The 26,229-nt window shown below is 45.0% G+C and overlaps 2 protein-coding genes across 3 annotated transcripts in view; one reads left to right on the plus strand and one right to left on the minus strand.

Moving 5' to 3' along the window:
• LOC135905094 (uncharacterized) overlaps positions 1-21,703 on the minus strand; it is a 34,853-nt gene extending 13,150 nt beyond the window's left edge. The window contains exon 1 of one of the 2 annotated variants that reach the window (XM_065436079.1): positions 21,404-21,703. In XM_065436079.1, the coding sequence (XP_065292151.1) occupies positions 21,404-21,553 (150 nt within the window). In that variant the 5' untranslated portion in view covers positions 21,554-21,703. Of the gene's footprint in view, positions 1-14,850; positions 15,168-21,403 lie in introns of those variants that run through there. The other variant, XM_065436080.1, reaches the window with a different exon arrangement.
• LOC135905093 (CMP-sialic acid transporter-like) overlaps positions 1-26,229 on the plus strand; it is a 70,119-nt gene that overhangs the window by 6,148 nt on the left and 37,742 nt on the right. The window lies entirely within an intron of this gene.

Genomic DNA, 26,229 nt, shown 5'->3' on the forward strand with positions numbered 1-26,229 from the left:
CGATGCACGTTAAAGGAGCACAGGTGATCGAAATTAATTCGGAATCCTCCACTGCAGGAACTGCTGCATAATCAGAGAATTGTGTTGGCGCGTAGAACCTCAGAATTTAGCTTTCTATGTATGAACCTTAACGAAAGCTGGCCCAATTTCGGTACACTTTGATAGAAAAAAAGAATGGCACACCAACCGCACTGTTCGTACATTGTTATTTGACTGATACCAAAAACAATATCGCTATATACCACTTACGTCGTCGAATTCGCCCCTCTAAAAAAGGAGCTTTAGTTCGAGGTCCGCTCCGATTTCCCTGTTGAAACACGGGTAAAATGCAGAAGTTCTCGCGTGAGACTATCGCTAGACCAACCTCGATAAAGTTTGTTGCATCTGAGAAAGAAAAATTAAATTATGTATAGTGAAGGAAGCAGATTTTTTATTTATCAACTAGAAGTTCTTGCTAAAGTTTTAAAAATCGGAACGTTTACAAGAAATTAAAGCTCGAAGTTTCCAGACCCGTAACTCTGCAATGAAAACCGATATCGCCGTTCTGTGGGCGTCATCTGTTAGAACATCCATGGTGGATAAATTTCACATTAATTAACGGCTTACGCAAATTTTACAATTTTTACGAGGATTTTGCAATACCTCTATTCGCAACTCAGTGGTACATTTCAGAGCGGCGTATAACACATCAGTTCTCTCCGTCCTATATTTATGTTTTAGTGCAATTTCTAGCATTGTGACACCATTATTTTCATTGCTGAGTTCGCAAATCTTCATACTTCATATCATTGCATTTTGGAATTTTGAAAAACTTTTGTGAAAAATATTTAGGGTCTCGATAAAAAAATGTGCTTTGCTACAGTCAATACATTTTAACTTCTTTTAAATTTGCTTTGCTACAGTCAATACATTTTAACTTCTTTAAAATGCAACAGTCCTTGTCAAAATCGGTGGAGCGGCTGCTGAGAAAAGCAATTTCTCCTCGCTCCCGTGCATATGCCCAGAGTTAAAGTTTTAAAGGGACATTAATGTGAAAAATGATTTCTTCTGCATCAGTAAATTATCGCTCTACAACAACAAAAACACCACTCTTACAACGGTAAGACGTTTGGTAAGCCAGAAAAAGCGCAAGAACGAAATACGGGTGGCGACGCCTACTTAAGTTCCCGCACCTGGGGGCTGTGACGTCATGGATTTTGATGGCATCTTCTAGGGCCTACTAATTATACATAGCGGTGCAGATTGACTACATTGTGTTCTAAAGGAACCAAACATTAAACACGGCAAGTTTCGGGAACCTTTAATCATCCAACGCGGTCCATATGCGAAAACGTACTTTGGAATCCCTGACGTCACGCTGACGTACCGGCGCTGGGGTTTCGGCGCGAATTTTAAATACTGATACCTGGACCTTCATTTTCTCATCTAATAATCAAACTATTTTTTGAAATGACTGCCTGCAGGGTTCTCAAACAATGCTTCATTAGTCTAAATTGATTTAGTCTTTCGCTTTAGTGTCCCTTTAAGTATTTGCAGGCCGTTGGCTCATGCGGGTAACTCCGGAATGACTTTATCAGATCGGATTCACCGCGTCGCTGTTATGCGTCAACTATGGGACTTAAGAGGATGTTGAAAAAGTACTGACGTGATATTTTCGACTTAATTACCTGCTCTAAAGGAAAAAAGAAAATACTTGCGTGCATTACAGCTGCTTGTACAATTTTACTGCGATACTCGTTTCTAAGAGGCAGTTTCGGTTTCGGTGCCAAGGAAGTACGTTCTTCATGACCGGCCATAACGTCATAAAATGTTGGCTTGCTCTCATCCTGCGATAACGGAGGCAAGGCTGAGGCCTCCCCACGCGCGAGCGCAGGCATCATGCAATAGCCTTATTGCTACACTGCGTCAGCAGCGAATTTTGCTCTGTGTCGTCATATGACATCACTACGGGGTCGATGACGCCAGTTCCGGCATCTTGAGACAAACTGTAGTATCAAGCTGAAATATATTAGAAGCGATTGCGAACTTGCTTTCACACCTGCTACGTGTCAACCTAGTAAGTCCAAGAAGCGTGCAATAAGAGTTTCTATTTCGAAAATATGTAACCGTACTCATTCAAGCGTTACCTCACGGAGCGCAGTGTAAGTGTACTGTAAAATCATTTGCAGGCCTAAAACGAATAAGGGTGTAAATTGGTCTAGTACTCATACCCTTACGCCCAAGAAGGGTGTAAATGTGTGAGTTATAAACCGACTTATTGAGAAGTGTGTAAGGGTGTGAGTTAGAGGTTGACACCCTCATTGACTTTTAAGGGTGTTAATTATTTTGTGCAAGGGTGTGAGTTATACATCCATTAAGAGCCTCAATCACTTTAGAGGGGGTAAATTAATTTACACTGTGTTGACTAAGCTCACTGAGAAGGCGGGAGGCCTTCTCAGTGAGCTTACTCAACACTCTGTGGACAGCTGCGCTGCTCAAATCTGCAAATTTTACTTGCTCCCCTCCCGCCTACTTTCTTTTTTTTTCTATTTGGCACTCTTTCTTACCTTTCTCCCTAGCCCATATTGCCGATCGATATTCGGGTATGGTGTACTTGGACGGGCGGTCACCCACGTCAAACCGTATTCTGAAGCGTTTTAAAACAGTTTACACAATTAGCAGCTCCAGAGAACATTACCAGCATAGTAATTAGGCAACAAAATTTGCCGTGAGACAACCAGGAATTGGATTGACTCGGAGATTGGCCCGTGCATCGACACCGCACTGACTTGGCTCGTGCGTTTGGAGCGGTTTTTTAGACAGTTGAAGCTGCGGATGGCTGTATCGTGTTGTTGCGTTAAGGAGGCATAAGAGAGTTTTAGAATAGGGGACCCAAACGTTTGGGGCCCCGAAGACATAGCGTCGAAGATACTGCACATGCGCAAGACGCACAAAGCGCTTGGGTTTTGCGTTGGGCACGCTATTTCACTGGTTCAACGGGAGCTGCAAAAGCTTCCCCGAAAGATTTGCGTAAACAAACATGGCGGCACCCATCGAAGCGACGGCTCTAACCTAGCACCAAACTGGGCTCGATTCGTGGTAACGCGTGAAGTTCACAAGCTAGAAGTGACTGCGGTTATCGCTTTCCCTCAACTAGAGCGCGTTATGAAGATTGATTCAGTAGACGCCGCTGATTCCAAATTCGAGTGTGGATTTCATGGCTCGTAGGCCTAACACGGCTCAGTTTGGCTGGTGAAAGCACGTAAAGTTGGTTACTCAAAACTAAGAGCAACTAATTGTTCGCCGCTAATGGAGTAACCTCCAAATTGTAATTACACGCGAGAACGCGAAAGTCAAAATTACTATTATCCCAAAATGGTATATTTTGTTTAATTATTTCTAATAGCTTTTCTTTGACGCCGTAGTGGCGCTATCAGCGCAAGACGCTATACGCAAACGCTAAGCCCTATTCTAAAACTGTTCACTTCTACGTACCCCAAAGCTCCGCAAAGCTCATTGGGGCCCCAAACTATTGTTTGGGGCCCCAAGGAAGCATGCATAGCATGTAAAGTTGCATAGCGCCAACCGGCTATGCCAAAGCAAGTTGCTCAGGGGTAGCATGAAGACAGAAGTACATTTTTTATCTCTTTTTTTTTAGAAGAGGTGCCTTCTCAACTGTCGTCTTGAAGCAGGCAGATTGAAATTCCGTCTCCCTGTATTTTGTTATATTCGGCAGACCCCTAGCAGCGGGCAATATTACCAACCTGTTCAGGAAACATATAAGGCTGGCGATGTTCCGTTCACTTGCCTCGTAGCTGTGTGCCACGATATTTTTATTAGTTTTATTAGTATTAGGTTTTTTTTCTTACCTCTATAGATTTCCGTTGCGCGCGTCCTTGAGCATCTACACTGTGTAACTGTCTGCACCAATGTAGCAACTGCTCTCCAAGTAATATGAGCTAGTGCGCATGCGCCATCGAGCTCGGGTGTTGCGTGCCTCCCACACACTTCAAGCTAAACTAACCATTCAGAAGGTGTCAGAAATCGCTCGCGTAAAGCCCAGCCTCAGAGACGCATGCAAATGGGCGCCTCGCGTGCCGCACGCGGTATCTTCATTTGCATAAAACGGCGATAATTGACGCGTCGTCCTTGATGGTGTCCGTGTCTCGAAGGACCTGCTGCTAGAAAGAAAGCAGTACGCGCACAAAAAGAAAAAAAGATGCGCTGCCTAATGAACGAGGCAACACCCTAATGCTACAGCTGCCGGTGCGTATCGTCGAGATTGATGGAAGTCGCTCGGATGTTGCGCATCACTGTGGTGCTCGCTGAACCGGGTGCCCTCGACATTCCACACCTGATGCTCCTCTCGGAGGCAGCTTGCGGTTACTTGTCATTCATCAATCTTTATCTTTTATTCATTAGGCTGCGCGATGCGCACGTAAGTGATGTCGACGTCGGTATTTTTTTTTCCTTCATACCTTCACGGACTCAAGACCGTTCACCGAGTCAAAGATACTGGGACCGTGGCCACACCCGTCACTGGCAAAAAAAAAATGGCTGTGGCTTAGGTAAGGTTAAGCCCAGGATGCGAAGCATACTAGCCTTTATTTTAGTTGTTGAACCACTGTTTAGCTTGGTGAACTGCTGTTGCTTGGCTATATTTGGTTCGGCTAGACGAAGAAACAACTCATGCGTTACTCTGCTTCGCCTTGGACGCCCCGCATTGGACGCGGTGAGCGTCGAGCAACGCAGCGTTCGGCGCGGCAACGAAATGTGCGCCTGAGCAAGCGACGCACGCCTGAGCCTTAGAAACAGCTCGTTTCTAAGGCAACACCGCATTCACCAGAGGCGCTTTTGTACCGCTTTGAAGCATCGTACTAGTGGCTCAGCGGTAGCGTCTCCGTCTCACACTCCGGAGACCCTGGTTCGATTCCCACGCAGCCCATCTTGCAAGAGTTGAGCCAAAGCCACTGCTCCTCTGTAGTGACGTCACGGTGTCACGTGGTATTCAAGGCGACACCGCCGCGCCTGAGGAGCTGGGTTGAGCGCTCGTAATATGCTTCGCATAAAAGGCGATTCGAACAATGGTACAATACTTGAAGTGAACTGGCTTAAGATACCGTTTATGGTGTCCCTGGGTATAGTGTCCCTCCTACACGCACTCAGTGCTTACTCTGTCCCTCTATCTATTCCCCTTTCCCCCCCCCCCACTGTGCAGGGTAGCAAACCGGGTGGTCGTCTGTTTGTCCTCCCCGCCTTTCCTGTCCTTGCTCTCTCTCTCTCTCTCTCTCTCACGTTGACGCGCTACCAACGAAATAGTGGGATTAATGTTGTCATTAACAGAATTTACGAAAGTAAAATAAACGGGGTTGTTTCAAAGTGAGATAGAGATGGGATAAGGTGTTGTGATGAGGACAAGATAACGTGCTCGCAATAGACAGTGGGTCTTGAAGCACCGCCCTAACAATTTGCAAGTTATGCCGTTGGAAAAAAAGAAAAGCTTATCTCCAATTGAAACTAGAGAAGTTTGATAAGCCGCAGATCTGGACAGTGCTACCTTCTCCTATATGGAGAGTTAAATTTAAAAAAAGATGCACACGGAAAGAACACGCATTCGCACAAGGGACAGTAACATGTTCAGACATGAAAGTGTCCACAAAGTTTCATTGTAACGCGGTTTCCGCTTGACGGAGGCCGCTTTCGTTATGAGGCATGCCTAAGAGTTACTTCGCCATAGGCCGACAGCATCATTCAGTCTCAGGTATAAGTCACGATGACTATTAAACGTTAATAGATGTTCATGGCTGAAATCCTTCGTGTGGCAAGCACATTCGCACCGAAACATAGCTTCTAGAGACCAACCTTAACCCTTAGCCCACCTAAAGGGGAGGTTTTTACTCCCGTTCTTTTACTGTGCAACACTATAGGTTATATTTTTCCTTGAATCGGCTTCAAGATACACGTTAATGTAACCTCTAAGGGCCGACCCTAAGAATTAAGGGCGTGCTGGTACTTTGATCTTAAGATATGCCCCTTGTGTTTTATACTTGGGCGTATATCAGATTGTGACTACCTGAGAATATTTCCCCTGGGTGCTCATAATATTCGTAACGGGAGTGTTGGTACTCCCTCTGTTCTTAGGGTGTGCCCCTAGAGCGTATATTTCAGAGTTAACGTGTGTGGTTTCGAACGAAGCGGAGAGTGGGCACACCGTACGGTGGGCACTGCCACAGAAAATGACGGATAGCGTTCACGCTATAAAAAAAAAAAATTCGCGTGGAATTGCCTAGGATGCCGCAACGCTAGAGCTGGGCGAACATAAACTTTCTTTTTTGAATACGAATCGAATAGGAATTGTAAGTATCTAATACCGAATCAAATATCGACTTGTCAAACACAGACGGGTATATTTATAAAATGAATATTTCCATATAGTTAGGTACCACATTTGTGCTGACTGCTCTATAGATTAAATTACCAATGAGGAACAATTAGGATCAGCTTTGAACAAAAGATTACCAATTGTCGTTTTAAAAACTACAGCCACAGCCTCTCAACATTTTTGGAGCCTGGTTGCAAACCAACTTTCAAAAAATGAATGGCTGCTGTATGACAAGGTTTAAAAAAAAACGCTAAATAAACGCTGAATAAACGTTTGCGGGAAAACGATTAGAAATTGTGAAAGGGAAAAAAAAAGCTGCTGAGGGTTCGAGGGTCCCGTTGCAGTCCCTGATTTTGGGACCCTCGTCTGTATATTATCTGTAAGCCATCCATTGTAAAAGAATAATAAACTGAAACTGAAGAACTTGTGTGACATAGACACTTGTAATGATGCCAGTTGCAAGGAAAGCATCACTGGTTCTAGCGTAAAACATAACACTGCTACGTGACTAAACTGCCCCAAACACTAAACTACAGACTACAAGCTAGAATCGCATGTTTTGGTGCATACGTTTCAGCGGCGAAACCAAGAACAAAGCTTGCCATATATACCCACTTTCTTTCTGCATTGCTTCAAAAACTTTTCTCGTCGTTTCCCTTCCGATAATTTGCCATAGTTTGCGTTGTAGGCGGAGAAAAGTAACCAGTCTAACAGTTAGCTTCGGCAAAATATTTCGTTAGTTCTGATGTTTGAAATACCAAATAGTTCATTTTCTAATACAAATACGAACACCTAGAGACAAATGTTCAGTTCGTATTTGAAACATCGAATATTTCTACCCACCCGCCCTGCTCAGCGCCGAATACGGGGTGATCATCTTTAAGTTTTCCAGTCCTTGAGCTAGATTATTCAAAAAGGGGAATATTATTTTCACCAGAAATCGAAACACATATCCAACTAACTAATACAATGAACTAATTAACTTTTTAATTACATTAGGGGTCATATTGCCATTTCCGAATAGTAGCTGGTGAGCTTGCAAGGCGCATCCACTTGCAATTAATTTCCGGAATTACACCCGGTTTTGTAATACGCGTCATCAAACTCGCCCTAAAAATGCACTGTTGCTCCACTCACTTTCCTTAAGGAAACGATCCTTCATGAACTGAAGCAAAAAAAGTAACTGGAACTCCCACGTATTTCGTCCAACTCTTTGCGAAATATTATCTCGAAACTGGTGTCACCCTGGATATTCATATCAAGCGAACACGCCTTGCAACCTCACCGGATGCAATTCGTAAATTTCAACATGTGCTGCAAATAAATTAATTAGAAAGTTAATTGGCAAATTTGTGTTTCCATTTCTCGTGCTAGTAATGCCCACCTCTGCTAGTAATTCAGCTCAAGGACAAGGATTATGCCGCCTGCCCCAGGCGATTCTTCAAAATTACGGATAATCTTAAAATGATCCTCCCGTATACCATTCACACTCATGGGCAAAGTTCAGTTCACAACGCCCGTAGTTATGTTCAGTGTACCGGTAGTCATTGAATAATACAGTCAGCGCTGAACAACCTTTCATTCCAAAGCGATCGATGTTGCTTATTGCAGCAATAAAGTTCTCTGCGGGTCTATTAAAGATGTTGGCCTGATCTCTGCTGCGGCGGTAATAAATTAATTGGCCTCTATTGTGATCTACGGCGCGAACAAAAGAGGCAAAAGCCATTTCAACCACCCACTTAGTAGTCCGTGGCAGACGAAAAAAAAAAGCGTACCGAGAAAAGGTCGAAATAAAATGTGTCAAAAGAAAGTTGTTCGTCATTCAAAGCACGCCTGGTTATTCGCCTGTATCACAGCTCGTTTCACTCTCACGCATCTGGCAAAAGCATCCAGCTGCCGTGTTCCCATACGGAGAGCATTAAAAAAAACTCCCCTTGTGGGGGAGTTTTTTTTTTCTTCCCGCACATGCGTTTTCCTTCAGACATGTGCAGTGCGCTTGCCGCAGCTGGCCTTGGGAAATTGTTAACCGCACATGTGAGATGTCGCTTTGCAAGTCATACGCGCTTTCCTTAGTCACTATGATGTGAGAGAAGCCAGTTCACTTGTGCATTCCTTGCCCGTGGTATTTATGCAGCCGCAATGAGTTACGCTTGCTGCACGTTATGTTAACAACTCTCGAAGTATTCAAGGAATGCGCGTTCGTGGCGGCATTGCGTGTGGTTTGCGAACGCTGAGATATGTGCGCTGGGTTCTCGCTGTGAATATAGAGCGAAGCGAGAGAAAAGAAAAACGAGGGTAAAAGAAAATTGTGCGCCATATGTCGAACGCTGTTAAACGTTGATTGCCTCAACGAGTGGGCTGCCTACAATAGACGTTTACCTATAACTGAAAGAGCACGCCACCTTAACACAAACAAACAAAACGGTTGAAGCGCGAAACTCAAAGAAAAGCCTGATACGCCACCCGAAACATAAGTAGCTGCCCCGACGACAGCATCGCTGTGGTCGACGACCGCATGAAGACGGTGACAATGAAATCCTGCTACCGAGAGGGCTACGTCTCCTGAGGTTTTGCGATCAAAACACATTGGCCATAAACACAGAAAGTACTTCATGCGTACTCGACTGTCTGAAGCACTACCTCCTAGCCCATTTCTCTTTTCAAACCAAGGTGGTTTTCCACACACCTAATGACTGCCCCTTAACGAACACACTAAGAGACTCGCTCGACTAACACCTACTACTAGCGTCTGTTTAAAGTACATAGGCCCGCATATCGAAACGTCGACCGGCATACCTAGGCACCGTGGGCTGCCCTCGGTTTCCACCAAGTCATAATGTGCTTGTTCAGAGTATGGCGCGCCTTTTCCTTTGAAGACCACCAACTTCATAACCAACGTCAGAACGCGTGTACAGGCTACTGAAAACATTTACGTAGTTCGGTGGGAGGAACAGAATTCACAACACACCGCCTAACCACGTCTCGTAAGGAGAGGAATTTCCTTGACGTCACTGTTCACTTGCGCGAGGCACAAGTGGAAGCTTTACAACCATGCCACCAACACTTACGTTCTGCACTATCACTTTGCGCAATTTGATGACTTGTAGTGAGTGTTGTAGTTGGTACAAGCGTGAATCAGCAACAGCGCTTGTATCTTTAATTTGTGCCAATGAGCAGTGCCAAGATTTGCAAGCCGCACGTTTCTTGTCTCTTCAAAAACATGAGCGGCTGTCTTACATCTGGCATCTTTAACGCGCCTCGCTCTCAAGGTCAGGGTCATTGAGCAAAAACGTCTCTTGCAACAAGGCTGCTCTCGCAATTTCTGCGGGGTGTAGTGTGCTAGATTGCGTTTTGGTTTGCAAGAGGGCAATGTTTTCACCGGTGTCCGTTCCCGAGTGATATGAGTGACAGCGTGCGATTTACGGCGGCGTCCTCTGCGCTCGCAAGAGGACGACCATTCCTGTGCCTACTCCATGCCAGCGTGGACGAGATTCTGCGAGACTGAACGCGTACTCGCGTGTCTGTAATTACTTTTTGTTCTTGGCGCATCTTCCTCAGTATAGCTGTCGGGCAGTCCCGGCTTTTGTACAGCGTTAAGAAATCCACAATATTTTGCTGCCACCCGCCGTGGTTGCTCAGGGACTATGGTGCTGGGCTACTGAGCACGAGGTCGCGGGATCGAATCCCGACCACGGTTGCCGCATTTCGATGGGGGGCGAAGTGAGAACACACCCGTGTACTTAAATTTAGATGCACGTTAAAGAACCCCAGATGGTCAAACGTTCCGGAGTCCTCCACTACGGCGTGCCTCATGATCAGAAAGTGGTTTTGGCACGTAAAAACCCCATAATTTTATTTTTATTTTGCTGTCGAAATCGTCATCACCTCCTACTAACACTTGGACTGAATGTTTCGTTGAGAGTGAGACTCAGTACTCTAGCAATAATAATACCAGAAGACTTTGCCACATTAGAATAAGCGTACGCCGAGCATCAAACACACTTTAAGAAACACGTCGTTGATGTAAAGTGCAGCCGCTTCGCGCAGGTAGACCTCAAACCGTAGTGTCATAACGTGTCCGTACGAGGAACTGGGTTGTTATTTCGACATGGTTCAAGCAAAAAATAAATAAATAAATAAATAACGCGCAAGGACCGACGTCGCAAAAATTTCTTTCACCACAGTGGCTGAAGGAGAGTATCCGCATGCCAGCGTTAGTGTGACAGCGTTAAATACAATATTGTCAAAGAATATAGCGTAATATCCTCTCACTTTGAATCTGCCATGATAAAATGTCGAAGCCTTTTAGTAGTTGCTATAAATATATGCCCCCTTCCGGAACTGTGTCTGATTTCCTGAACTGCATGGATGAAATGAGTACATTGAACAGAATGGCGCACGCATAGTTGTTACAGGAAATCTTACCATAGATATGCTATCTACAAGCAACAACAAACAATATTTTCTTGACAGAATGATTTCCTTTGGTTATGAAAACACAATTCATGTACCTACAAGGATAACACTGTTGACTGATATTGCCCTGGATTTATGTTTCACTAACTCCAAAAATGATATATGCACAGGGGTTCTAACACCTGGAGTCAGCGATTACCTGCCCATATTTGCTTTTTTTTCCATGGTGCGTAAAACAACGAAATCCAGCAAATCCTACGCAGCGTAAAAAAAATAACCAAGAAACAATTAATCATTTCCAGAAAGTCGTCGCCGAAACGGATTGGAGCTGTATTTTCAATAATACTGACCCAGTGAATGCCTACGACATATTCATAACAAAGTTAACAGGCCTTTATAATTTAGATTTTCCTATTGTGGCTCATAAGATAAACAAGAAGGCAAGTAAACCATGAATAAACGCTTCTCTTTTCAAAAGGATGAAAGCAAGAGATAAGCTGTTCACTGAATTCATAAAAACAAAGCGCTTAGGCTACTTGGTAGAATTGAAGCAGGTGAGAAATAAGATAGGATCTGATATTAAAAAGGCGCGAATTTACTACGAAAAAAAGTTTGCAAACATACTCAATGATCAGAAAGCCATTTGGAACGCTGTGAACGATCTTTTGCAAAGGAAAAATACGAAGGCTATCTCTCAGCTTCAAATAGAGGGCAGATCTTGTTCAGGTACTTTACTTGCCGATATGTTCAATGATCATTTTTTGAGTTCATGAGCTTCTGATATTTCAAATGGTGCTGACCAGTCTTACAAATCGTATATTAAAGCACGTGCCTCGGAATCTATTTTCCTAACTCCAACGAATGAATCTAAAGTAGCCTCGCTGATACAGAATTTAAGTAACAAATGTGCTGTGGGTTTTGACAACATAAAGGCAGAACCTCTAAAAGCAGCTTCAAAGCACATTAGCATACCCTTTTCACATATTTGCAGCCTTATTTTGAGCACTGGAACGTTTCGGAGAAATTGAAAATTGCTAGAATATCCGTTAATTACCAAGGTGGTGATGAAAATGACATGAATAACTGCAGGCCCATTTCTGTTTTGCCCATTTTTTCAGAAGTTATAGAACGTGTCATATATGTACGAATTGCAAATTTTCGTAGTTCAAAAAAATTATAACAGAACATCAATATGAATTCAAGAACAAATGCACTGAACAGGCCATATTATCTATTAAAGATCAAATTATTTAATATTCTGAGCAAAAAACATCACAGAATTGGAATATTTCTTGACTTTAAGAAAGCCTTTGACTCGATCAAGCATGAAATTCTTTTGCAATAACTGAATTGATATGGAATAACAGGTACGCCCCTTAATTTATTAAAAAGTTACCTTACTAATCGGTTTTATATAAAGATATCCAGCACTCGAAGTCACAAATGGGCAAGATAAAGTACGGCGTCCCACAGGGGTCTGTGCTTGGGCCACTTCTATTCTTATTTTATGTAAATGACATCGTAAACGCACTTCTGACACCAGATATTATATTATATGCAGATGACACTAACGTCTTTTTTTCAGGTCAATATATGTATACACTAGTACAAGAAGCGAACCTTTGGCTTAGCAATTTGTCGCTATGGCTGAGAACAAAGAAGCTGGAATTAAGCATTAAGAAAACAAAGTACATTATTTTTCAACCCCGAAACCATTGTATTCTCCGCAATACGCAGCTCATATTCCGAGGAGCTCTGATTGAGCGCGTCCGGACTGAAAAGTTTCTAGGCGTTATCTTTCACGAAACATTGAATTGGTCGAATCAGATAATCTTCGCACCCACATATCGCGGTCCATTGGCATAATTGTGAAAATCAGATGCTTACTGCCCCTTTGGGTGACAAAGCAGATTTACTACACTTTAGCTTACTCGCGCATACATTACTGCATATTAATCTGGGGCACAACAACAAAAACAAATAAAGACAGTATTCACAGGCTGCAAAAAAGAGTTGCGTATAATCGAAAATGTTCTGCGCCGAACGGCTTCTGCTACACTTTTCCATAAGCACAGCATATTAAAATTCGAAAATATATTTTCTAAAAAGCTAGCGATAGTCATCTACGATGAAATTAAATTGAACACAGATATATTTAAGGATATCTACTCCCGGAAAACACTCACCTATTATCTTAGGAAAACCACCTATTACAGTGAAAGGATTCAGACCAACTACGGCACGCAAAAACTAACACACCTTATTCTTTCATTTTTAAACTCTAGCATGATGGCCATGAGCATAGAGAATGAAAGCCGATCAGTAGCCATTTACAATATATATATATATATATATATATATATATATATATATATATATATATATATATATATATATATATATATATATATATATATATATATATATATATATATATATATATATATATACACGCTTATCTACTGACGCTTAAAACATGGTATTTTCTCCCTTCTTTCTCTTCTGTGTAAGACTTGCTTATCTTGTATACTTTTCTCCAGAAACGTATTGTGCCTCAAGATTCATCCATGAAAATTTCTTGTCGATAAGCTCTTGATATCAAGTATGTCCTAGTTCACTTATTAAAACCACGGCTTAGTTCTTTTTTCTTCTCCACTGCATTTATGTATTACAACACCAGGCTGAGTGTTCTGCAATATTTTGTTGTTGTTGTTGCTTTTACTGCATTTGTGCATTACAAAGTGACACGCTGAGTGTTTTGCAATATCGTGGTCAGGGCGGGGATTGGCGCATTGCCAGGTATTCAGTTGCCTTTTCGCCACCCCTTCCCGCTGTACCACTGGATATGTATGCTTGAACTCATGATGAAATGAACCATTCATTCATTCATAAAAAAAAAATGTAGCGAAGCATCCGCTGAATTCGTGTGGGGTACGCGTTGCCACGATGTCAAGTGAGACGTGGCTTCGCTTATCCACATTTTAGCCTCCCACTGACCAATCCGCGCAACGTTAGGTAGGAAAGCGAATGAAGTACCGTGCAGTGCGTGCTTGAAGGAGCTTGGCCCACGCCGTATTTGCGTAGTACTACCAAATGACTCTGGTGGAACGTATACCCACTGTAGCATATTGTGACTGCCGCCAGTTGAAATACTAGCATTTATCTTTGGTCGCGCAACTATGCAAACTATGCAATACTCGGGATTACGCGGCATGCAACTACAGTAAAACCGTTCTACCGTTATTAGCAGCTTTGCTGGCGCTACCACCGTGCACATTAGTATTCTTACTCATTTCTTCTAGTATTAATGGCAGCGTCGTTACCACCATTGTGAACAGTATTCCAACACTGCCACCGTTGATACGAGCACTACTACCGCTACTGCCATTAGTACTGATACTACGCTTAATACTCCGACTACTGATGCTATATAAGTGCTACTCGAATTGCGACTTCTCCGTCTGCCATTACTGCTATTAGGATGTTTCCTACTGCTAAATACTGATAATAGCAGTCCTGTGGCCAAAGCAGTACTGATGGTAGTACCATCAGTACTGCTTCTACCGTTACTACCGTCACAGCTACTATTAATACTGTTACTACGATAAGTATTCCAACGACTTGTACCACAATTTTACTGTTCCTGCTAGTACTTCTCCTACCATTACTACGATTATCTTGTAGACTAACATTGCTGCATACTACTTCTAATAGTCGTTTTCGTGCCACTAGAGTTACTACTACTACTACTACTACTACTACTACTACTACTACTACTACTACTACTACTACTACTACTACTACTGCTACTTCTACTACTACTAACGATAATAACAATAACATTATAAAATAATAATAATAATAATTACTAATACCACTACCATCAATACAGTAAACTGCAACACAACTACTAATATTGCTGTATACTATGCTGCTGCTGCTACTACTACTACTACTACTACTACTACTACTACTACTACAAGTAGACAATGGAAAGACCACTACCAATGCGACAGCAGCAAAGCCACCCCTATTGCAAGTGCATAGCGCGACGCAGTACCCATTGTGCCCACCTGATTCGGCTGCTGACGGAACAGAATGTCGTGCTGCATTGTTCTTTCGTCGACCTCGAACTGCAGCTCCGCCGCAGACGCAGCCGCAAATGCCGCGCAGGCGCAGATCAGGATCACGGACCACGGTCGAGATGCCATCACTGAACGCCGCTACGAAAATGACCGGGGATTCTTGAGGACGAGACCGATCGACTTGGCAATAAGGCGCGGTGAATTGAGACAGGCGCTCGGGCTGCTGTCAGGCGTAGAGTAGAGCGAGCGGACTTCGAAGCGACCCGGCAAGGAATGCGATCCACACCGACAGACACGCAGAATGATCCCGATCCGGTCGTCCCACCTTTAAGGGTGTGGGTGTGCGAGAAAGACGTGGGAAAAAAAACACGCCAATGGCGGAGGAGACGATGAGTCGACGGCCGAAGAGAGGCTGCGACAGACACTCTCTCACGAAACGTATACGTCGCAGAGCGCAGTCCCCTCGAAGAAAAAAGGGGGGGGAGGGGGGGGGGGCCTTGGGGCCCAGCCCGGCGGCAAGCAGAGCCGCCGACGGGACACGACTGCTCAACCCTTTCCGCATCTACCTCTCTCTCAACCCCCTATTAAAGAAAGGAAAGGAGGAGAATGGGAAAAGGAGCCCACGCATTTGATATAAAGCCACTTCCGGAGCAGCAGTCGGAGGCATTTTTACATTTTGACGGCTCCATGACCTTGAAGGCTGAGAAACAAAATTTAAAAAAATAAAGCAGTGTGGCTCCGGTGGAAGTCGTGAGTGGATCAAGCTGGATTGCGCGTAGGCTGTTGACTGTTTCTCGTAAGCAACCTCATTTCGAAAGCAGCCTGCCTTGGCGGCGTGTACGACGCTTGACAAATCGCACTGCCACCCTCACATTGCGCCAGGCAGAGGGCACTGACACAATTGCACAGATAGCTGACAGCGCCCGTCTCGTTGCTTATTTGGTCGTTGTCGTTTAGCACTCTATAAAACACTACTCTGAAACCAATGGATACTTTTGTGTTGGCTTCCCAGTACCTTCTATGTCCCGCTTACTTTTGTTCGAGAATCTACGAGTTCCAGTAAAGATGCCAACAAAAGCTTTTCGCCTCCGTAACAAAGTTCATGGGCAAGGAACGGCACCAGGAAAGAGAAGTAAGAAAAAAGAAGATAGCAGTCATCCTAAATACATACAGTATAGGCACAGTTTGTGCCTATATGTGTGCGCTTATGTTCCATTTTTAGAACTGGTCGTTGACGATTGTGCTTAATCATCGTGGGTTAGATCTCCGGCCACGGCGGCCGCATTTTCCTAGGGGCGAAATGCGAAAATCACTCCTGCACTTAGATTTAGCTGCACGTTAAAGGTGGCTAAATTGAAGGTGGTTAAGAGTAATTCGAAGGCCCCTTACTACGGCGTCATGTCATAGCCCGAGCATCGCTTTTGGACGTTAAACCCTGCGAAGCAATTAGTGAAACGATAACGTCCACAGCATATCACACGGGTAAATGCTGATTTCTAACACGTGATCACGCACCCAAGCTTCGAAACGAAACATGTGCAACAACATTCCTCGATTGTACCTTGACTAGCTATAAACTTCTGACTTCGTTTTTTTTTTTCTTTTCAGTTAGATTACGTCATATTTCGGGGAACATAGTCGTCCGACCCAATGTTTCACTTCGTTTAACAAAGAAGCCAACGTTAATACCTCTACTCTAGCAAGGACAAAGGCAGCGTGTAAGATACGCCTTAATTGCTCGTTCCAGACGCAGCGAACGTTTATTTCGGAGTTACGCTGGCTAGGTGGGGTAGCAGTTAAGTACGTGCGTCCGTCCAACATGGAGTCTTCTCAAGAGGTAATTGTGTGGCTGGAACGAGGACAATTCACAGACAAAGAACGAGCTGTTGGTTCGTCCATTTTTATCACCTTTTATGCAGCTTTTCATAACAGCCTGTTGTCTTGAAACTAAAGCTGTAAAGGAACTTACTTTTTTTGTTTTAAACTTGACAGTAAATGTTTTTTTGTTCTATGTGTGGCAGTACTCTTGATATGAAAATCTAGCTGTGAAAGATAAAATAAATCGCGCGGTTAGAGTTTGTTGTAGTTCCCACTCAATAAGACAGCTCAGACCTTAACGTTAATTAAAATTATGGGGTTTTACGAGCCAAAACCATGATCTGATTATGAGGCACGCCGCAGTGGTGCACTCCGAAATAGTTTAGACCACCTGGGGTTCTTCAACGTGCGCTTAAATCTAAGTACCACGGGTGTTTTCGCATTTCGCCCCCGTCGAAATGCGGCCGACGTGGGAGACTGTAATGTTTGAGCTACTTGTGCATAACACAAGCCTGCGTGTATTCTCGTGTAGCACATTATGTAGCTGCCGAGTTGTACATGCAAAACTCTAAACCAAGCTGATGTAAACACATGTTGCTTCCTTTTCTATCCACTCTCTTTTGTATTTCTATTGCCTACTTTTGACTTTCTGTTAGGAGCCCCTAGATTTACAACAGAAGCGCTTCCCATTGCGGCTTGCCGGCCGAACATAGATCACGGCCAATCACTTGAAGGAGTAGTTCACGCAAATACAGCTTCACTGAACCAGACTAAACAACACATGGTGCCATTGTAAAAGTTTCAATGTCAGCTGGTGAAGATCATCATCGATAAGTTCCGTTACTTACGCAAAGTTATTTACAAGCAAGCACAGCTTGGGACAGGGCGTATTCGAGCTTGAAGGTTGTTCCACGCGCATGACTCGCTACAAAACTATGCAACAATCATTCCTTTTTCTTTCTTCCTACGAACGTTCACCTGTATTTTTGTTGCCTACTCCGCATTGTATAAGGAATTCACAGATTCCCGACAGAACTTTTTTCATATGTGGTGAACCAAACACAAGTTTTAATGCGTTCCTTAACGCAGTAGTTCCGTGCATGGGCGAACGTAATTGGCTGTGCGCGCCACTGCCACAAGTTGTCAATTAGTTGAGCAGCACGCGTCCTGCATTTGTCATTACATTCTTAGGTTGTCGCCGACTACAGTGCATATTTACTTTGTCGTTGTCCTCGGGGAACTGGTGCGTTCGCGCTAGTTCAACTCCTTTCCCCTGTGCTTGTTTCGGACGGTGTTTCAGGCACATCTAGCGCTCGAACGTCCCTCCGTACGTGTGCATCACTTTATAGCTCCGACTGGGCCGTGTGACTCAACGAGTCAACAAACAAGCGATAGCTCACGAGCGGGTCAACCAAGAGGCCGTCCATCTGGCAAACTGCCTACGCGGCTTCGACTCCCGTTCGCCCTATCGAGGCACCGCGAACCATGGCCTGCGTGGCAATTCGTTAACGGTCCAGGGTACAGGCGCTGTGCGGCGAAAAGGGCCGAGAAGACGAGCACGCCCCAAACGGGTTTTCCGAAGGAACGTGTCAGCGCCCCGATGCTACCAGCGAAGTACGACACGCCGCAACGTCCGAGTCCGGTCTGCAATCGGCGAAGACGGAAGGAGAAAGGAGATACTCCATCCTGCATCCGGAAGCGAGATTTATGCGCGGGAACGTTCGTTTATTGGCTGAACTGCCGTTCACGGCTGAATCGTTTATTTATTGCCTCGCCGTATCATCTAATTCCACCCCGCTTTATATTATGCGTCACCGTCGACGGCCCCCCGAGGTAACGGAGCAGGTCTGTGGTTTTAAAGGAGCCAGTTGCAACGCCGCATGCAGACGTGCGATTGCCGCACACTTTGCCTGCTTACCGGGAGGCTTTGGCTGTCGTACCCAGATGCAATGCAACTGGTTGTCTGACAATAAAAAAAAATGTTGTGTGGCCTATGAAAAGGAAGACTTAAGTTCGAGTCCCAGACCAGGACGAATTTTTCTTCAACTGCGAGACTCTTCCTTAGAGGAAGCCGTATGGGTTCCCTTTGTAGCAGTTGCTACGATTGGGTGGTTGTCTCACTTTCTCTTTATTAAAGACTTAAGTACTACCCAAAGCAGCCCCATCCGGAGACGACGACTAGCATGGCGCGAAGCTCGCTGTCTTTGTACGGCGCGCCCTCAAGCGGCCCACGTCGAAGATACAGCACCAATCTATGCACGCCTTTGAGCGCCTAAGTGTTCAGTAAGTGCGGAAAGAATGTCGTCGTAAGTGAGTGAAACTGCATTGCAGTGAAATTTCATTGCATGTTGAGATTGCAAAATAATCAAAACGTCACGCAATTTTGTCGATCAGTTGTAACGCTCGTTAGCTTCGGGTATGAATTAGCGACAGTCGCATTTTGGGTTTCGACAGTGGACGCCCGTATAACCGAATTCGTTAGCTAAGCAAATATTGCGAGGATGCATGAACTGAGTGGTATTCATACTCAGTTATGACAAATGTCTTAACGAGCAAAACGTGAACAAGGTGAATGCAGGAGCCAACGTTTCGATAAGTGGACTTTTCTTCTTCAAGGCCTTCCATCTCCCGCATTCCCCGTGTTTTCCCTAAATGTCTTGATAGTAGCTTTAGCCAACAAATGGGAAGCTATTAACAGCAACCACTAGAGTACTACTGCAATACTATCTACAGTTTTTGATATATTAGTGATAATTTTGATATATTAGTGATCTTCACTCCTAAGCTTTCCCATTCTAATAGCTTGAATATTTCTTCTAAGCATGCAGCGAACAAAATTGGAGAGGTTGTGTCTCTTTGCCTTACCCCTTTTAAGTAATTTTCTACTTTTGTTGTGGAGAAGCGAGACAGCTGTGTAATATTTCTAGACATTCCCCAAGATATTCATCGATGCCTCTTGTACTCCTTGATTACGCAATAAGAATAAAGACGGGTTGGAATGCATATGGCAGACATTACCACATCCTGACTGGAAGCTTCCCACTGTCGTTGAAAAGAAAAGCGTACACTCATTGCATTCTACCGATGCTAAAATATGGGGCAGAAACTTGGAGGTTAACAAAGAAGCTCAGAACAACTTCAGGACTGCGCAAAGAGCGACGGAACGAAAAATCTCAGGCGTAACGTTCAGAGACAGCAAGGGAGCAGTGTGGATCAGAGTGGAAGCGGGGATAGCCGTTATTCTAGTTGACATTATGAGAAAAAATGGAGCTGGGCAGGTCATGTAATGTGTAGGTTTGATAATCGGTGGACCACTGGGGTTACAGAATGGGTCCCATGGGAAAAGAAGCGCGGTAAAGGATGGCAGAAAATTAGGTGGAGTGACGAAATGAGGATATTTCCAGGAAAAAGTTAGAATCAGCTAGCGCAAGATAAGGGTAATTGGAGATCGATGGAGATCGATGATGATGATGATGATGATTCAATTACGCAATACTAAGCAAGAAAGCGAATGAAGAAACGTGTAATACGCGCTTGAAGAAAGGTGATTCATGCTGTATTTGTATACAGCTGTATAAGATTTATCAAAACATTCTGGTAGAAAGTTGCCCGCTGCGCCGTGGCGATCGTCACCAGTTCAACTTCTAACATTTATCTTTAGTAGCACACTTTTACAAACTAGTACTCAGATCTACGCGGCGTGTAACTATAACAAACACTTTGACGGTTGCTGGCAGCACTGTTACCACCAGAACTGTGCACTACACTCGTATTCCAACACTGCCATCGCTGGTACAAACGCTACGACTACTGCCGCTACAGCTGTTAGTACTAATACTCCATCTGGTACTCCGACTGTTGGTGCTATAACTGTTACTAGTCTTACTACTACGGCGGCCCCTCCCTCTGCCAGTGCTGCTACTATCATGTCTACTACTGGTAACTACGTTTAACAGGGATCCCGTGGCTATAATCGCTGCTGTTACCACAACCAATACATGTAGAAGTGTTTCTACTACCGCAACAATTACTAGGGCGTTCACTATAGTTAGTATTCTGACGACTTGCATCCTGATTTTAACTATTCCTGTCACTACTTCTGCCCCGAATACGATTACCATGCCCACTAATGCTGATAATACTATTTTTAATAGTGATTGTGCCACTAAAACGTCTGCTACTACTACTACAACTACTACCATCACCCCAACCACCCCCATCAATAACAGTATAGCTATAACTGCGACAACTAATATTGCTGCTGCAAGTGCTGCTACGATGCTACTACTATACTACTACCACTGCTGCTGCTGCTACTACTACTACTACTACCACTGCTGCTGCTGCTGCTGCTGCTGCTGCTGCTGCTGCTGCTGCTGCTGCTGCTGCTGCTGCTACTAATACTACTACTACTACTACTACTACTACTACTACTACTACTGCTGCTGCTGCTGCTGCTGCTGCTGCTGCTGCTGCTGCTGCTGCTGCTGCTGCTGCTGCTGCTGCTACTACTACTTCTACTACTACTACTACTACTACTACTACTACTACCGCTGCTGCTGCTGCTGCTACTACTACAACTACTACTAACACTAATGCTAATACTAATACTAATACTAATACTACTGCTGCTGCTGCTGCTGCTGCTGCTGCTGCTGCTGCTACTACTACTACTATAAATAAACAACGAAGACAGCAGTCAAGCTGTATCCAATGTGCCCACCTGGTCCGGGGGCTGGCTGTACCCAATGTCGTACTGCCCTTTTCTTTCGTAGTCGTCAGGCGTAGTCTCGAACTGCAACTCCGCCGCAAACGCAGCCGCAAACGCCGCGCAGGCACAGATCAGGATCACGGACCACGGACGAGATACCATCGCTGGACGCCGCTACTAAACTGACCGCAGATTCTTCAGGGCAGGACCGGTCGGCTTGCCGATAAACCGCGGTGTCTTCAGACCGGTGCTATAGAGGAGTGACTAACGTAGATGAGTGCCAGCGGATACGCAGAACGATCGAACTCCGGGCGTACTATATACCTTCTCGGGTGAGTGAGCGCGTGTGTGGTGCGAGCGAGAAAGATGCGAAACAAAACAAAAAAAAATACGCGTGAATCGTAGAGGAGGGGAGGAGTTGGCGTTCAAAGAGGGGATTCGGCTGCGGTAGGCACCTTTTCTAATGAAAACAAAAGCAGTGCGCTACCTCCTCGAAGTAAGAGCCTTGGGATAGGGCCCAGCAGGCCCAGCAGCAGGTGCAGTTGCCAAGAAGCCGCAACAGCTCGGCCCTTTCCCCGTCCCTTTCTCACTCAGCCTAACAAAGAAAGGAAAGGAAGGTGGTGGAAAGAGGACGCGGCCTTGATATAAAGCAACATCCGAAGCAGCAGTAGCCGGACGTTCTTTTTTTTTCTCACTTTGTCAGCTCGTCACCTTTATGACGAAAATGGAACGGGGGGGGGGGGGGGGGGGGGTTGTAGAAAGAAATGAAACTTCTTTGGCGGAAGTTGGGGGTGGCAGTCTCGATTGTGCGTCGGCTGTTTATTGTTTCTTGTAAGCAACCTTTATTTCGCAAGACATATCTTCCGTTGTTTCGCTTTGACAGCAGATATGCCACTTTGCAAATCTACCTTGCAACGCTCACATTGCTACAGGAAAGGGGGCTGACACGATCGCACAGATAACTGGCAGCGCCCGTCTCGTGTTCTTGAATGTCGCTTTTGTTCAGCACTCCGAAAAGATAACACAACTCGGAAATAAATTAAGGCTGTCTATTGACTTCCATTTTTTGCCTATGCACCTTCTTCTATTTGATTTCGCCTCAGGATCTAGAACTGCAAGTCAAGATACATCAGTTTTTGTCTCTTCAACAAAGTTCATGCGCAAAGTATTACACTATAAAGTAGGATTCAACGGACAGGCGCCACCCCAAATGCATACACATCTGGCACCGTCTGATTGCTTATGTGTGCGTTGATGTTAATTGTATAGTACTGATGACTGACGATTGACTTTTAAAGCATATATTCCATAAAGCAATTGAATACGCAACAGAATTGGCTCAAGCCATTGTTTAATTTGGCCGTGGAACGAAGCCATCCACTATACGTTTACACCATGAGGGACAAAGCCGTCGTGTAATATCCGTCCTAATTGCTCGTGGCAGACCACAGCGAACATATATTTCTGGGTTACGCTGGCTACGTAGGATAGAAGTTATGTACGTGTGTCTATGCAGCATAAACTCTGCTCAAGCCATAATTGTGCGGCCGGAACGCGCACAACTCTCATACAAGAAAAGGAATTGTTGGCTTTTAGTTTTGGTATTCACATTTTACCACCTTTCACTCTAAGAAAAGTTTACACCCTTTGGGGTGTATATTTGCCACACAACGATAATCGTCATCTGCCTTGCCCGCATTTCCGTTCTTGAAAACGCCGCGCCCGCTACTTTCCGGTCGGGAATGCTATGTCAGGCTGATAACGCGCATGCCGTTCGTTACTGGGAAGTACCGGGCTCGCAGCGGTGAAGAAAGGAAATGCGGGCAAGACAGATGATGGTTATCCTTGTGTAGCAAATATACACCCCAAAGGTGAAACTGTTTTTAGAGTGTTTGTGCAGGCTTTAAAAAAAATCATTTTTAAACTAAAGGTATAAAAGACGCTATCGTAACTTGAATAGTACTCGTCTTTGGCTCTTTGGCAATGCTCTTGAAATGAAGATATCACTGTGAAGGAAAAAAAGAACAGCGCCGCTCGAGCTTGTTGCAGTTTCTACTCAATAACACAGTTCAGACCATATTCTGTGAGCTCCTTGTGTGTGGCAACGTACAAGCTGCTTGTGCATAACACAAGCGTTGCACGCGTTCTCGCGTAACACAGGCTTTGCGACTGCTCATTTGCATATGCAAGACTCCCAACCCTGTTGCTTCTTTTCCATAAACACTCTATCGTCTTTCTGTTGCATACTTTTGAATTACTGTGAAGACCCCGTAGGCTTCCAACAGAACCGTTTCCCATTGCAGCTTGTGGGCCGAACATGTATCACGACGGGTCACTTTAAGTAGTACATGACATGACAAGAACTTCATTTGACCCCTGAGGGACTGAGATCTTGGGGAGCCAAAACCGAAGGCTCCCGAAGATCAAGTCGGTGGCTCCGCCCACGATGGAACCGGGAGATCAAGTCCCGCCGCAATGTCGTGGGCCCTCTGGACAGCCTGAAGTTGAATGTGGAGATTGCTGCTCTTGAGAGATCCCTGCCATTGTTCTTTCGTGATTGGTGGAGAGGCGTTAAGGGCTGGGCACAGCCAGAGCATGGGTTCAAAAGAGCATGAGTCATGACCACATTTGGGGCACGACTGTGAGTGGGCAGGATCTATCCTGTTAAGAGACCGAGGAGTAGGATACGAACGGGTTTGCAGAAGTCTGAGTGTGCTAGCCTGAGGTTTGTTCAATTTAGGGCGAAGGGGTGGAAATGTCCTCCTGCCCAGTCGATAATGGAAAACAATTTCGTGGAAAGTACATAATGGATCTTTGGGGATGTTGACCTCAACAATACAACCTCACTGAACAAGACTAAACAATGCATGGTGTCTATTTAAAAGTTTGAGTGTCAGCTGATGGAGCCCATCATGGCTGAGTTACGTTACTTACCCCGAGGTATTCTACACCCGAGCACAACTAAGCCTACTACGGGGAGTGTTCAAGCTTGAACGTTGTTGCACGTGCATGATTCGCTACAAAACTAAAGCAAAAATATTTTATTATTCCTTTCTGCGAACTTTATTTTGCGTTTCTGGGGCCAGCTCCGCATCCTATAGGGGATCCGTGGATTCCCGACAGAGTTTCATTAATATGTTTTCTATCCAAACACAGGTTCCAATGGGTGTCTTTGCGGAATAGTTCCGAAAATTGGCGAACGCAATTGGTTGTGCAGACCGCTACTACAAGTTATCTATTATTTGAACAGCACGTCCTGCATTCGTCATTACATTCTTAGGTTGTCACCGAATCTGGTGCATGTTTAGCTTGTCTGTGTCTCCGGGAAGATGGTACGTTCGAGCTAGTTCAACTCCTTTCCTCTGTGCTTGTTTCGGATGGCGTTTTATGCACACCTAACGCTCCAGCGCCCCTCCGTACGTGCGCATCAGTTTATAGCTCCGGCTGGGCCGTGTGACTGAACGAGTCAACAAGCAGGCCATAACTCACGAGCGGGTCAACGAAGAGACCGTCCTTCTCTCAAACTGCGTACGCGCCTTTCACTCCCGTTCGCCTGTCGAGGGACCGCAAACTATGACCTGCGTGGCAACGGGACGGGGTACGAGCTCAGCACGGCGAGCAGGCAGAGAAGACGGGTCCACCGTAAACGGGTTTTCCGAAGGAAAGTGATGGCACTCCCATGCTGCCAGCGAAGTACGATACGCCGCAACGTCCAAGTCCGGACTGTAATCAGCGAAGACGGAAGGAGAAAGGACATATTCGATCCTGCATCCGGAAGCGAGATTTATGCGCGAGAGTGCTTGTTGATTGGCTAAAGAGTTTACGGCTAAAGCGCTTATTGCTTAGCCGTGATATCTAATTCCTTCACCACATCCGCACCCCGCTTTCGACTATACGTCACGTCGACGAACCTGCTCTGAGGTGACGGTGCAAGTCTTGTTTGGAAGGAACCAATTGGGGCCGCACGCAGTGGCGCGATCCCCGCACACGTCCCCTGCTTATCAGGACACTTTGGCAGTCCTGTCCACATGCAATACAACTGTTTCTTTTTACACTAAAGAAAGTTGTATGGCCTATGAAAAGAAAGACGTGAGTGCCACCAAAAGCAGTCATAACCGGGCGGATGAGGACCAGCACGGCACGAGAGCGCGCCGTCTTTTGTACGGCGTCCCCCTCAAGCGGCCCACGTCGAAAAACACCGCAGCAATCCGTGCACGCTCCACCACTGCTCCGGACCTCGACGATTGCTACGAGATTACGATGCCTTCCATATAGCCGCATTCGGGCACGTGTACACATGGGACAAACAGGGATTTGTTTGAACGAAGGCCTTACGGAGCGCCGAAACGCCTTGAAAGCATCAGTATGTTCCTCGCACTTCACAAGGTGTTGCCACGACGGTGCGCGCACTGGAAAATTCGCGCGGACGAAAATTTTCTGATGGCATCGAGATCGATTTACGAGCGAAATAAGCGAAGCTTACAGCGGACATTCAAGTATTGCCGTGGTCTCCGACACCTGCACTGACGACAGCGGGATGACGATGGTGGTGATAACAAACTTTTCCACAAACACCAATGTATATCCGACTTCTTTCATGCTGAAATAATGATGGCAACTGACATGCGCCTCTTTAACTCTCTACTTGTGCCGTGACACTACGGTGACGTTGACAACCAGCAATAAACTTCACTGTACTCCGTGGCGCTTCCCTTTGAGGAATATTTACTATGGTACCTCCTATGTAGGCATATATGGGAGCACAGAAATCGCTTCTCTCGGTAAACACTGCAAAGAGTTTGATGAGGCCTGCAACATCTAAAAGAAGTTATAATGAA

The sequence above is a fragment of the Dermacentor albipictus genome, chromosome 6 (genome assembly GCF_038994185.2).
Source record: "Dermacentor albipictus isolate Rhodes 1998 colony chromosome 6, USDA_Dalb.pri_finalv2, whole genome shotgun sequence".
In the NCBI taxonomy this organism is placed as follows: Eukaryota; Metazoa; Arthropoda; class Arachnida; order Ixodida; family Ixodidae; genus Dermacentor; species Dermacentor albipictus.